Source organism: Echinops telfairi, unplaced genomic scaffold, assembly GCF_000313985.2.
Source record: "Echinops telfairi isolate 266 unplaced genomic scaffold, ASM31398v2 ScPeMD7_28;HRSCAF=97, whole genome shotgun sequence".
In the NCBI taxonomy this organism is placed as follows: domain Eukaryota; kingdom Metazoa; phylum Chordata; class Mammalia; order Afrosoricida; family Tenrecidae; genus Echinops; species Echinops telfairi.
In genome coordinates, this window is record NW_022103925.1 from 5,607,386 (window position 1) to 5,620,892 (window position 13,507).

At 50.0% G+C, this 13,507-nt stretch overlaps 1 protein-coding gene across 1 annotated transcript in view; it reads right to left on the minus strand.

Moving 5' to 3' along the window:
- Positions 1 to 13,507, minus strand: part of SLC2A9 (solute carrier family 2 member 9) — a 157,189-nt gene that overhangs the window by 124,210 nt on the left and 19,472 nt on the right. The window contains exon 3 of the mRNA XM_004715138.2: positions 10,805 to 10,903. Within this exon, the coding sequence (XP_004715195.1) occupies positions 10,805 to 10,903 (99 nt within the window). The remainder of the gene's footprint in view (positions 1 to 10,804; positions 10,904 to 13,507) is intronic.

Here is a 13,507-nt window from a genome sequence, read left to right on the forward strand (position 1 = left end):
GCCTGTACTTATGTCTTTTTCTTAACTGTCTTTTAAACTCTATACCATTAGCCAAATTAATGACACTTCGATAGAATTACCTTATGCCCCAGGGAGTTGACTGATAATGTTCTCTAAAACAAAATGGCCATGATGTCTTTAAGGTGAATGAGACACACATATAAACCACAGATATTGACCGGATCTTGGGTTCCCACTTCATTCTAGGCCCAATCTAAGAACAATTAGTTCCATGACATGGCCCTGCTTGATGCTCGCCCTCATGAAGAGATCACTGAAGATACGGGTGCTACAGTAAAATGTAGTGAAGAAACTAGATGATGCCAAGCTATCAGAAAGAATAGCATCTTGAGTCTTATAAAGGCTTGTCTTCAAACAAGTAGCCATCTAAGTGAGGTGTCAACTAAGTCCACAGAGAAGAAACACCGTAGCCTGTGTGATCCAAGGATTGTAAATAAAAAAATGGGAATGCAAAGGAGGAAATGGTATCTGAGCTTATATGGTGAACACCCAGTTTTCAGAAGGCTATGGGTGACAGTAGAAGTCTGAAATGTACTGACAGCATCCACACCTGGAGTCGGCCTCCAGGACTCTCCTCGGGTCATAGTGGAGGGCAGAGAGAGTATTGTCGAGACGATCAGAGTAAAATACTTAGATCAGAATGTAACACCTTCTTTGATCCCCCTGTTGATTCATTTAAAAGTTATATAAATTGTTTTTGTGTTTTAAGTAAAGGGGAAATACTGTGGACTAAGCCCCCGGTGAATCCCCTGTGAACACAGAGCAGGGAGGTGAGTAGCCTTGCTGTCATGCAGAGAGCGTTGGAAAGGGGATTATGGCAAATATAGTTAGGTTAAACTGTATCACCTTATCATTTGCTCTCCCTTTTGACCCATTTTAAAGTTGTTCTAGTTATTACTATTTTCTGCTTCCTTTTCGCAAGTTTATTTTGTTATTCTTGTTAGCTTTCCTGCTTCTTTGTTTTTGTATGTTTTTCGGTATTTGAAATCCAGGATGGGTGAATCTATAGCAGTGGCTCTGAACCTTCCTAATGCCGTGACCCTTTCATACAGCTCCTCATGTTGTGGTGACCCCATAGGGTCCAATCTGCATGTGGGCGGACCCGCCTGGAGATGGATAGAGGAGCGGTGTCTTGGTTTTTAAGACCATCGGAAACATGGTCTTAGGCGACCCCTGTGAAAGGGTTATTCAACCCCCAAAGGGGTCGTGACCCACAGGTTGAGAACCACTGAATAGAGTCAGTAACTGGATTAATGGTGTCTTGGGAGGGGGGTGGTAGTGGTGACAAAGGAGGTTGAAGGTAAATGGGGAGCTAATAACAAGGAGTATAAGAAAGAAGAAAATGTTCTAAAATCGATTGTGGTGATGATTGTATGTATAACTCTTAATATGATAGAAGTATTGAATTGCATGATATGGGATGCTGTCTCAATAAAAATGTTTTTATCTTTGATATTATGGCCAAGAAGAGCCCATGGAGCAGTTCCACTCCAGAGTCAGAATAGGCTCACCTGCAGAGGGTACTCCATACCTGATCAGAAAAAGAGCCTTTCAGCTCTGGATTTATCCCCACCAGCGGTGTCCACGCAACACCTGTCCCCAAAGCTCTCCCCCTCTGCTCTCCTAGTCAGGCAGGACTTTCTCAGGTTCTCTGAATGAAGTGTCCTGCGCCCCCACCCTCTTAGCCAAGCCCTCCAAGATTTGGGGAGGCCGCAGTCCTTTCCCCACTCGACTCCACAAAGACATTTTACCTAGAAAACCCTTATGAAATGAGACATTCTGAGCCAAAGACACAAGTTTTCCAACTCTCCTAAGCAAAGGTCCCTGGGGACTGGAGCGGGCCAGGGTGACGCTCACAGCCTGGAACACCCACACACCCAGACTCCAAGCCTGGAAAGGGCCCCCTTCTGTCTGTGGGCAGCGCTGCCAGCACTGATTAGAAGTGAACCAAATCAAACAGTGACTCACAGTTCCAAATTTAAATCATGCAGAAGCATCTTACAACAGACAGTAGCTGCAGACAACCCAAGAGTCTCCCTTTAGCAATCTGGGAAAGCCACATTGTGACACTCAAGTTTTGTGTCAACTTGGCTAGGCTAAGGTTCTCAGTCCTTTGGCAGCATTCCCCCATGATGTGGTTCAACACAATGTAATCAATTCCACAGTGGGATCTAACACAACGGAACCAACTCTCTGTTGTGTCGTTAGAGTCGGTTCCAGTCCATAGCGACCCCATGCACAACCCAACCAAACACTGCCGGGTCCTGCACCAGCCTCACAGCCGTCCCTTTGCCCGAGCCCATTGCTGCAGCCACTGTGCCCAACCATCTCGTGGAGGGCCTTCTTCTTCACCACCCCTCCACTTGACCAAGCACGATGTCCTCCTCCAGGGACTGGTCTTTTCTGACAACATGCGCAAAGTACATCGGTTCTCCTTTGGTCTTTCTTATTCGATGTCCAACATTCCCATGCACATGATGCAATGGAGAACACCATGGCTTGGGTCAGGTGCACCTTAGTCCTCAAAGCGCTGATTACGGCCTCTTCTGGGGGCCAGAGTTTTCACTTTCTGCATTCAGACCCCCAGGCACCGCTCAGTAGCCCCATGTCCTTGCACAGGAAGCTCCATCTCTCCCCCTCCCTCCATTCCCTTATTTGTAAAATGGGCTATTATCACACACGCAAGAGGAGCCACTGACTCAGATACGGTGATTCATAGTAGCAGCTTTATTTTTAAATGTCTCTGTCCTATTAGCTCTTCCTAACAGAAGCCTGTATTGTTTGTGTAACTAATGAGACAACCCCCCGCCCGCCTGGCAAGTTGGAACTGCACCAACCCCAAAAAAACCAACCAACGGCCTTCCAAGACCGCCGGCCTTAAGGAAACAAAACAAAAAAGCCCTCCCCCGCCGAACAACCGGGGGGGTTCAAAAAACGAACCTTGGGGGTAAAAACCAAACCGTTTTAAACCCCGGTCCAACAACAAAAAAAAAAAAAGGAAAAAACAACCAAGGGAAGGGGGAATGAACCAGAGACGAAGGGACTGTAAACTTCAAAGATAATAGCCAGCCTTGCTGCAAGTGTAAACTCACTGGCGATGCCTCGTCTTCAGGTTAATCGCTGGTCATTTCCGCAGTGCTATGACGCAGTGGGTTCTTCCTGGAGTGTCTGCCTTCTGGCCGCAGCCCTGAAGCCTGGGTGCCTCCTTCCCAAGCCAAGGGGACAGGGCTGTTCTCATCATCGGCTCCCAAAGGTTTTGACGATGGGTCTCAGGCCACACTGAGCAGCCTCGCTTTGTGCAAAGGCTTATTGAACAGCATCTGAGCTTCCAGAACATTCGGCAATGGGATGGGATTCAGAGAAAGGGCCAGACTCCCATCTGGACTCCCGGTAGGTTCACACACGTGTTTCCTTAGACCAACTTCTCCCACTTGTGGCTACTTAAGACAGCCCTGCCCTGATGCTACAGGGCGTTCTATAATGGGCTGCTAACCACAAGGTCAGCAGTTTGAACCCACACCTGGCTCAGTGAAAGAAACGTGAGACTTTCTGCCCCCGTAACAATTTACAGCCCCAGAAAACCAAAAGAAAGAGTTCTACTCTGTCCTACAGGGGTGTTATATGTCAACTCCATAACAGCGGGTGTTAGAAAGGGAAGGTGATTCACTCCTCAGTCACTATTTCCTTACCTGCCCTAAGAGAGGGGAGGAGAAGGAGGAGAAGGTGACCGATTCCACATTGCTACTGGGGGAATGCGCACTCTCACTCACTGCCCCAGGGCCAGTCCGTTTCAGCACAACCCCTGGGCTTCAACAGTAACAACACCGGTGGGGGAGGTTGTCTTCCTGCCCAGAAGAGGAAAAAACAAAACAAAACAAAAAAACCCGCTTGCAAGTAAGGTGAAAAACTGGGCAGGGGTGGGGTGGGGTGGGGTGGGTGGAAGGAAGCCTAGTGAAGAAATCAGATGGCGCTTGGGTATCAGCAAGAATAGCACCTGGGGCCCTAAAGGCTTGTCTTAAAACAAGCAGCCATCTAAGTCAGGTGTCAGCTAAGTCCACATGGAAGAAGTGCACCGACCTGTGTGATCCAAGGATTGTAAATGATAAAATTTAAGATCGGAGGAGGGAGCTGTATTCGAACTTAAATTATGAGTGACAGTGGAAGCTCAAAGTCCATTTGCAGAGTTCCCGTGTGAATTAAACCTCCAGTGAGTCCCCTCTGACCACGGTTGAGGGATGTGAATCGCACTGCTCTCAGAGCATTGGGAGTCCATTATAGCAGATGTCTGTCAGTTAAAATATAACTCCCCTCTAACGCATTTTAAATTTAGTCTAGCTTTGACTACTTTCTTTTAGATTGAGGTTTTTCTGTATTTTATATTGTCATTGGTTTTGTTTTGCTTTATATGTTTTTCTTTGTATAAAATCCAGGAGAGGTAAATCTATAGAGTCAGTAACTGGATCAGTAGTTTCTTGGGGTTAAGGCAGGGGAGGTTGGGGAAAGCAGGGAGCTAATAATAATGAAGAAGAATGAAGAAAATGTTCTACAATGGATTGTGACGATGACTGCATGACTCTTTTTAATATATTTAAACTATTGAATTGTACAGCATATGAATGACATGCCAATAAAACCATTAAAAATAAAAAAAATTTTAAAGGGAAAAATGCTCTTCAACTCAGAAATCACAGGAAAGGGGAAGAAAGCGTTATACAAGACAAACCACTCACAGCTCTTGTGGCAGAGACTGGTTGCTGTGAAGGAACCCCAGGGGCGCACTAGGTTTGACTCTACTGATGGCAGTCAGCCGTTCTAACTCACCAGCCACGAGGCAGGAGGATGATGAGGCTGTCTGCTCCCATGAAGATCGACAGTCTCAGAAACCCTAAGGAGCAAGTCAACCCTGTCCTCTAAGGTTATACGTTGGATGTTACCAGGAGGGATCAGATCCTGAGAAAGGCACCATGCTTGGTAAAGTAGAGGAGGAGGGAAAGCATGAAAGGCCCTCAACCAGACGGATGGACACCGTGGCTGCAGCACTGGGCTCAAAGATAACAACGGTGAGGCTGGTGCAGGACCCGGCAGTGTTTCTTTCTGTTGGACAGGGAGTCAACCAACTCAACAACACCTGACAACATGTGGTTTTTCTACTTGCAGGCGGTTGGATTTTTTAGTTGTAGATTGAACTAGGTCCCCACAAAAGATATAGAGAATCCCTAATCCTGATGAAGACCCCTTGGTGGCACAGTGGTTAAGCACACAGCTGCTAAGAAGCTCAAATCCTCCGGGGCACTTGGCGAGAGGAAGATGTAGCCTGACTGCATCAAGATGCCAACTTTGTAAGCCTCCCAAGGTGGCTCTCTCCTGTCCTATGTGACAATATGAGTCGAAGTCTGCTTGACAACAGTGGATTTGTTTGTGTTTGTTTTTTCGTCCCTGTGAATTTGACCTGATTTTGAAACTGGAGTTTTTGTAGCTATCAACCTAAAATGAAGTCCTATTGCATTAAGGTTACTCATAATTTGTTACGGTTCACACTGTCTAAGGCCTGGGCATAGTCAATAAGACACAAGCAAACATCTTTCTGGCATCTTCTGAGTTCTGTTGAGATGGATCTGGTGTCAGCCATGACAATCCTTGTTTCAAGTCCTTGTCTGAAGCCAGCTTGAATCTCTGCGAGCTCCTTGTTGATGTACTGCTGCAGCCATTGTTGAATCTTCTTCAGCAGAATTAAACTTGCTGAATGATTATAAAATTATCGTTGGATAATTTCCACCTTCGTTTGGGTCACCTTTCTGTGGAACGGGCATAACTATGTGTCTCTTCCAGTCACTGGTGCCCAGGATAACAATCTTTATGTGTTCTGTTTCATTGTTGATGATTTCCAATTTTCCTAGATTCATACTTTGTACATCCCACTGTCTGGTTACTCATGGATGTTTGCAGCTGTTTCTCCTCATTTTGAGTCATGTTCCATCATCAAATGCAGGTAGATCCAAGTCAGTAAGGTCAGCTCTACTTTGAGGGGTCAGCTCCCCCCCTGTCATATCTCAGAGCCTTCCCCTTGGAGGAAGGGCTCATCTTTTGACACTGGATCCAACAGTGTTCTCCAAAGCCATAAGGTTTCACCAGCCAATTTTTTTCAGAAGTAGATCATGGGTCCTTCTTTCCAGTCTTCCATGTATATTATATCATCATATATAATATATAGATATCTCTGTGATATCTACCTGGACTCACACATCAAGAGAGAGTGATTTCAAGGAAATGACTCAATTCATGTAATGGTAAAAGATGGTAAGTTCCATTTGTGGGTCCAGTGACAAGTGAGAGGCTTTTCTTGATTCAAGTGGTGCCTTGGCAGATGAACTAAAAAATGGCCTGTCAGGCAACAGGCTGCTGGCTCACAGGGCTACAGGAGCTGGAGGATCTAAATTCTGCAGGTCAGGTGACAGGCTGCTGGCTCACATCCAACAACTGAGGTCAGACTGTGATGAGTCAGGCGCAGGTGAGAGAAAGAGCAAGCTTTTCCAGAACACCCATACCCACTGGATGTAGGACGCAGTCCCAAAGAAGCCCTCCTCCCAAAGAGCTAGGAGGCAAAGGGCATTTATAGAGGTCTAAATAAAGGCAAGTACATATGTAAGTATATTTATCTATGAGGATGTGGAACTAGATCTATGTGCATATATTTATAGGTTTAGTATCAAAGTAGCAGATGGACATTGGGCCTCCATTCAAGTACTCCCTCAATGCAAGAATACTTTGTCCTATTAAACTGGCATTCCATGATGCTCACCTTCCCGACACAATCACTGAAGACAAAGCAGGTGCATAAGCAAATGTAGTGAAGAAAGCTGATGGTGCCCAGCTATCAAAAGATATAGCATCTGAGGTCTTAAATGCTTGAAGATAAACAAGCGGCCATCTAGCTCAGAAGCAACAAAGCCCACGTGGAAGAAGCATACCAGTCTGTGCGACCACGAGGTGTCGAAGGGACCAGGTAACAGGCATCATCACGCAAAGCCCATCTGTAGGCAATTGGACATCCCCTTATGGAAGAGTCGCGGGGAGGAGATGAGCCAGTCGGGGTGCAGTGTAGCAACGATGAAACATACAACTTTCCTCTAGTTCCTAAATGCTTCCCCCCTCCCCCACTATCATGATCCCAATTCTACCTTACAAATATGGCTAGACCAGAGGATGAACACTGGTACAGATAGGAACTGGAAACACAGGAAATCCAGGGTGGATGATCCCTTCAGGACCAGTAGTGAGAGTGGCGATACCAGGAGAGTGGGGTGGAAGTGGGGTGGAAAGGGGGAACCAATTACAAGGATCTACATATAACCTCCTCCCTGGGGGATGGACAACAGAAAAGTGGGTGAAGGGAGATGTCGGACAGTGTAAGATATGACAAAATAATAATTTATAAATTATCAAGGGTTCATGAGGGAGAGGGAGGAGGAAGGGGGTGGGGCACAGGGAGGGAGGGGGTTATGAGGAGCTGATGCCAGGGGCTTAAGTGGAGAGCAAGTGTTTTGAGAATGACGAAGGCAATGAATGTACAAATGTGCTTTACACAATTGATGCATGTATGGATTGTGATAAGAGTTCTATGAGCCCCTAATAAAATGATTTTAAAAAAAGAAAAAAAGAAACCCTCCTCTCAACGGATTGGCTGCTCGCGTCTGATGACAGAATGGAGGATGATGATATAGTGTCTATGAAACCACTGAGAACCACAGCCCAGGGAAGTTGACACTTAGCATTGATCATCACAGACTGGGATCCCCAGGTGGCCAGCCTGGCTCCAGCTCGATATGGCTGCCATCCTTGGAAGGCTCTCAGGGTGGGCCTTGCTCAGCCTCCTTGCAGACAGGCCAGTCTGGGTCCATACTCAGGTTCTGGAATTAGGACCTTTCTCGAGCTGGCCCTGGCACCTCTCCAGTCTCTTCCTACACCCCAGAAAATCACCATTCCCAGGTGCCCTTAGCTCCTTCAGGGAAGCTCCTCTGATCTCCCTAAGCAAAGTCCGTCTTCATCCATAGACCTGCACTTGTTTCTCCACACAAGTCTGTCTGTCTCATTATGTGGGGGTGTCTGCCACTGCTGCTGCTCTGAGGACCCCTCAAAGACATGTATCCCAGTCTCCTTTCAACCCCCAGCCCCCAGCAACAGGATGTAAACGAGGCAGACACACTGTGAGAGTAGCCGGAAGGAGGATGTTTTGCCAGTTGCCACCAGAGGTGTGAGCTCATGGCGACCTTCTGACTAGCAGAACAGAAGGCTGCCCGGTCCTGCCCCATCTTCATGGTGGTTGGCATGTACGAGTCCCTTGTTGTGGCTGTGTGCCCACCCATCTCATCTAGGGTTTCCCTTGCTCTGACTGACCCACTCTGGTCCACAAGGGGTGTCCTTCCTAGGGATCAGTCATTCCCGATCATGCATCCAAAGTAAGTGAGCCCAAATCTCACCACCCTCCCTTCTAGGGAGCAAACTGGTTGTGTTTCTTCTAAGACTGATGTGCGGACTCTTCTGGAAGCTCAAAGCCCACGCAACATCGCCATGGTGCCGAGGCTCAGGAAACACAGGAGAGGAGGAGCCAGGCTATAGGAAGGCAGGAGGCAGCTGCCCAGGCGTCCATCCTTTCAGCGTGCAGGTGTGCAGACACTGACCTGATGATGTCAGGCAGCCTCCAAGAAAAGGGCGGGGCTTTCACAACAGGACGGTTCCTATCCCTGCTCTCCGGGAGAGGAGATGACAACAGACAGGCCCCACTGTCCCCTTGTTCCCATGAGAAGCAAATGGAGCAGGGAAAAGTGATCCAGGGAACTCACCTGGCAAAGGACCTGCAAGGGCCTGGTCCAGTAGGAGCCCCAGGCAGAGAGCAAAGGAGTCACTCTGCCCTGTGTGCCAGGTCGCTCTGCCCTTGGGCTCAGGTTCCCAACTGTAAAATGAGAAGACTGAGGTGGATCCTCTCTGGGGTTCCTTCCAACGGGGAAGCTTTGGTTCTACGAGCCGCCTCTGGTCCTCAGCCAGAACGGGTGGGAGGAGACTGCAGGGCCAGCCCTCCAGGCATTGAAGCCAGGCGCTGTGTCACCCTGCCAGCTGGTGTGTCTACCTTGAGCTTCAGGTGCCTCGCCTGTGACTTGGGATGGTCTTCAGCCATGGTTGAGCCTCAGTATCTGTGAGGGTTAGACACGGGGCTGCTAAGTGCAAGGTCCCCCCGCTGGTCTGTCAGTTTGTCGCACTGCGGTGGCGTGTGTGTTACTGTGTTGCTGAAAGCTATGTCATAGCAAGCAAGACTGTATCCTCTCAGCACAGGTGTTCAATCCGGATGCTGAGCAAATCATCTGAGACGCTGGATGAGGTGGAGAAGAGTACAGCATCGGGGTTGGAAGAAGGCTTCCTAACAACATATGCAGATGACACAGCCTGGCTTGTGAGAGTGAGGAAGCCCTGAAGCCCTTGCTGACGAAGATCAAGGATGGCAGCCTTCGATATGGATGACAACTCAGTGTAAGGAAGACCAAGATCCTCACAACTGGACCAACAGGCAACATCGTGATAAATGGAGACAAAGTCGAAGTTGCGTGAATCCACAATCGATGTTCATGGAAGCAGCAGTCAAGAGGTCAAAACACACAATGCACTGGATAAATCTGCTGCGTAAGACCCCTTGACAATGCTGAAGAGCAAGGATGCCCCTCAGTCCTTGGAGCACCAGGCGCGCCTGGCCCAAGCCATGACCTTGCCAGTCACCTCTCAGGTGTGTAGCGGCTGGATGCTGAATGAGCATGGAAGCTTGAAGGAGAATTGAAGCGTTTGCATGGCGGTGCTGAAGAAGACTACTGAAAGTACCAGGGACAGAGCAATGCGTCCTGGAAGAAGTCTGGCCAGAGTGCTCCCTAGAGGCAAGGATGGCGAGACTGGGTCTCACCTAGCATGGACATGTTGTCAGGAGAGACCAGTTCCTGGAGAAGGACATCGTGCTTGATAACGTGCAGGGGCAGTGACCCTCTCTAAGATGGATTCGAACAGTGATTGTAAGACGGCGCCGGACAGGACAGTGCTTCAGTCTGTTGTGCGCAGGGTCACTATGGGTCAGAACTGACGCGATGGCGCCTCACAACAAGAGACCCCTATGGGGCAGTTCTGCTCTAACCCACCCATGGGGCCCCCACGAGTCAGAGTTGACACGCCAGCCATGGCGAGTAGGGTGTGTATTTGTGTGTGTGTGCGCTCCCATGGTGATACTGAGTCAACACGCTTAAGCTACAAACGGAAGAGCTGGAGGTTGGAGTCCGCCCAGAAGCAGCTCAGAAGAAAGGCCTGGCGATCTAAGTCTGAAAGGTCCCTGCCATTGAAAATCCCAGGAAGCACAATTCTAACCTGATATGGAGGGGTCACTGTGAGTCACAGTCACACACACACACACACACACACACACACACACACACACTTCTGCGCATGAAGCCTCTGGGTGGCTCCCTGCTGCCCACAGGGCTGACCCCCTGTTCCCTGCCCTGGCATCTCACCTTCACACCCCCCCAGGACACCCATACTTCAGCCCCTGGGAACTGCCCACAACGTCCAGTGTATATGAGGCAGCCTGAGCCCCAGGATCCCCAGCTCTCTCATTCTCCCTGTCCCCAGCTCTGAGCCCAGGGCCAGGTGCAGAAAGGAGGGGCTCCCTGATGTGTTACCTGACCACTTGCCAGCAGCCAGTCAGCGGTCAGCATGGCCGCAGCGCCCTCTGGCGCCCGGCGCGGGCACTCACCGGCGTGGGAGCGTTCACCACCGACAGGTTGTAGCCGTACAGGAAGGAGGAGCCGAAGGCGCCCACCAGAGAGGCCACGATGAGCGAGCAGGACCAGTTCTGGGGGAGAGAGGACACGCGTCAGACCTGGCGCTGCCTTGGGGCATGGCCCGGGACAGCAGAAGGGGGAGGGGCGCGGTGGCCAGGGGAGCCTGCTGGCCAGGCTCGCGCCCCACGTCCGAGGTGGGCAAACTGGTGATCTAGGAGACCCTCCACCAGGACCCCTCTGGATGATTGCTGAGTAAGGCACGTCCTTGCCCAAGGGTGCTTTCCCGCCAATCTGTAGCGGATGGTTTCACCTGTCTGCCTCACATCAGCGAAAGGCCCCACATCAGACCTGCCCTTCCCACTCTGTAGGGCCGAGAAGAACAGCCCCTTATACAAGGCTATGGGTGGTGGGTGCAAACCCTCCACCTGCCCACGAGCAGGTGGGTGCTTAACCCCTGGGTCACCAGGGCTCTCCACCACCAGTAAACACAGTTTAGCCAGTGCTTACCGGGCTGCTCCTCTGGCTGCTAGCAGCAAGGTCAGTGGTGCTAGCCCACCAGCCACTCCCTGGGAGAGAGAGACCAGGCTGCCACACCCATGAAGATTTATAACCCAGGAAACCCCTTGAGACAGCCCTGCTGTCTGCAAGGTCACTCAGTAGGAATCTCCAGGGCACTGGGTTTCGCTCGGGGGGTGGGGGTGGGGGGTGGCAACTCCACTAGCAAAGCCCCCCCGCCCCCAGCTGTGCCCACAGTGGCTGCCACCTTGCCTTCCTCACGGACCTTCCTAGACGATGAACCTTTCTGCTCTGTCTTCAGTGGAGGAAGACCCAGGGCGGTGCAAACAGCTATTGCTAGCCGAAAGCCTGGGGGTTCCAGTCCCCCCAGAAGCATCCCCTTGCTAACCATCAGCCCCTGGGAGCCTTGTGGAGCACAGTTCTACCCTGACGGACAGGAGTCCCCTGGGATCGGCATCGGGATTGGCCTGACAGCGGCCGGTTTACAGCCCTGGCAGGGGCTCTATAGGTGGCCGTGCACTGAATACTGTCTTAACTGAACCCGGCCAGCTCCTGATGCCAGAGTGAAAGATGAACCCCAACTAGCTTCCCACCCATCTGCACTTGTGAAATTCCGAGCTGAGCATTGCTCTTGGCCAGTGGGTCTCAACCTGTGGGTTGCGACCCTTTTGGGGGTAGGACAACCTTTTTCACAGGGGTTGCCTAAGACCATCGGAAAACATGTTTTCCGAGGAACCGGACATCGCTCTTCTATCACCTCCAGGCGAGTCGGCCCACATGCAGATACGCCCACATACAAGTACCCGGCGTGAAGACTTACCCATACTACACCATGCTTCAAGGCAAAATTTCATTGACCGTATTTGTCATTAGAAATAAATATTTTTCAATATGTAATTAATTACATATTGTTTTGTGATTAATCGCTATGCTTTATGTTCAATTTGTAACAATGAAAATACATCCTGCATATTCAGATATTTGCATGATGAGTCATAACAGTAGCAAAATTAGTTAGGAAGTAGCAATGAAAACAATTTTATGTTGGGGAGTCCCCACAACATGAGGAACTATGTTAAAGGGCCGTGGCATTAGAAAGCTAGAGAGCCACTGCTCTTGGCACTGTCTGACAGACCAGGACGGCTTTCCCTAGTTGACAAGTGGGAGGCGCATTGCTGCTCCCTGGTGCCTCGGGGCTGAGATTGTTGGGGCCAGGTGCTCTGACTGCTTCACCCACTCACTGGTGGTTACCTGCCATACCACTCAACGCACACAGGTGTGCACACACATGCACACACATACAATGCATTCACATACACATAATGCACAAACCACTGCGTTCACACACAAGCATGCATGTACACATGTGGATGCATGAGCACGCACGTGCATGTACACACATGTACATGTGTGCAAACATACACGTTCCCTTAGCTTGTGCATACATACCTGTGCTCACCCATAGGCACACCCAAGCATGTGTGCACACATGAACACATATATGCACAGTGCACACATGTGTGCCCATTCACATGGACACCCAGACATGCACATAAACATCCACAAGCATGTACATGGTTGAGTATGCAGACTCAAGCATGTGCAGATTCCTTGACACATACATGAGCACGTGTGCACATACACACACATACACAGAACGCAGGCACACCTGCACACACACAGAGAATGCATGCAACCCATGCACACATGCACACATGCACGGGTGCAGGCTGAGCTGTTCAGTGCCCCCCCCTCTGAGCACTGCAGGATGAGGAGCCACAGGCTGAGGTGCAGGGCATGGCTTGTACCTGCCCCCCTGCCATCCTGCTCCACAGCCCCACCGAGCGATGGGCACAGCTGCTACGTGGCAGATGGCTGTGCTTCTCTGGCAGAGGCTGGGCAGCTCACATCCTCGGCTGACCGGAGGATGTGGCTCACTCCCTGGGGCTGGTGGGAGGTGCTTTCTCTCCTGTCATTTAACATGAGCCTCTGTGTGTGTGTGTGAGAGTGTGTGTATGAGTGTGTGAGCCTCTGTGTGTTTGTGTGTAAATGTGAGTGTGTGGGTATGTGCGTGTGGGGAGGGTATATATGTGTGTGTGCTCGAGTGTGTGCATGTTAGTGTACACGAGTGTGTGAAGGTGAATATGTATGTGAATGTG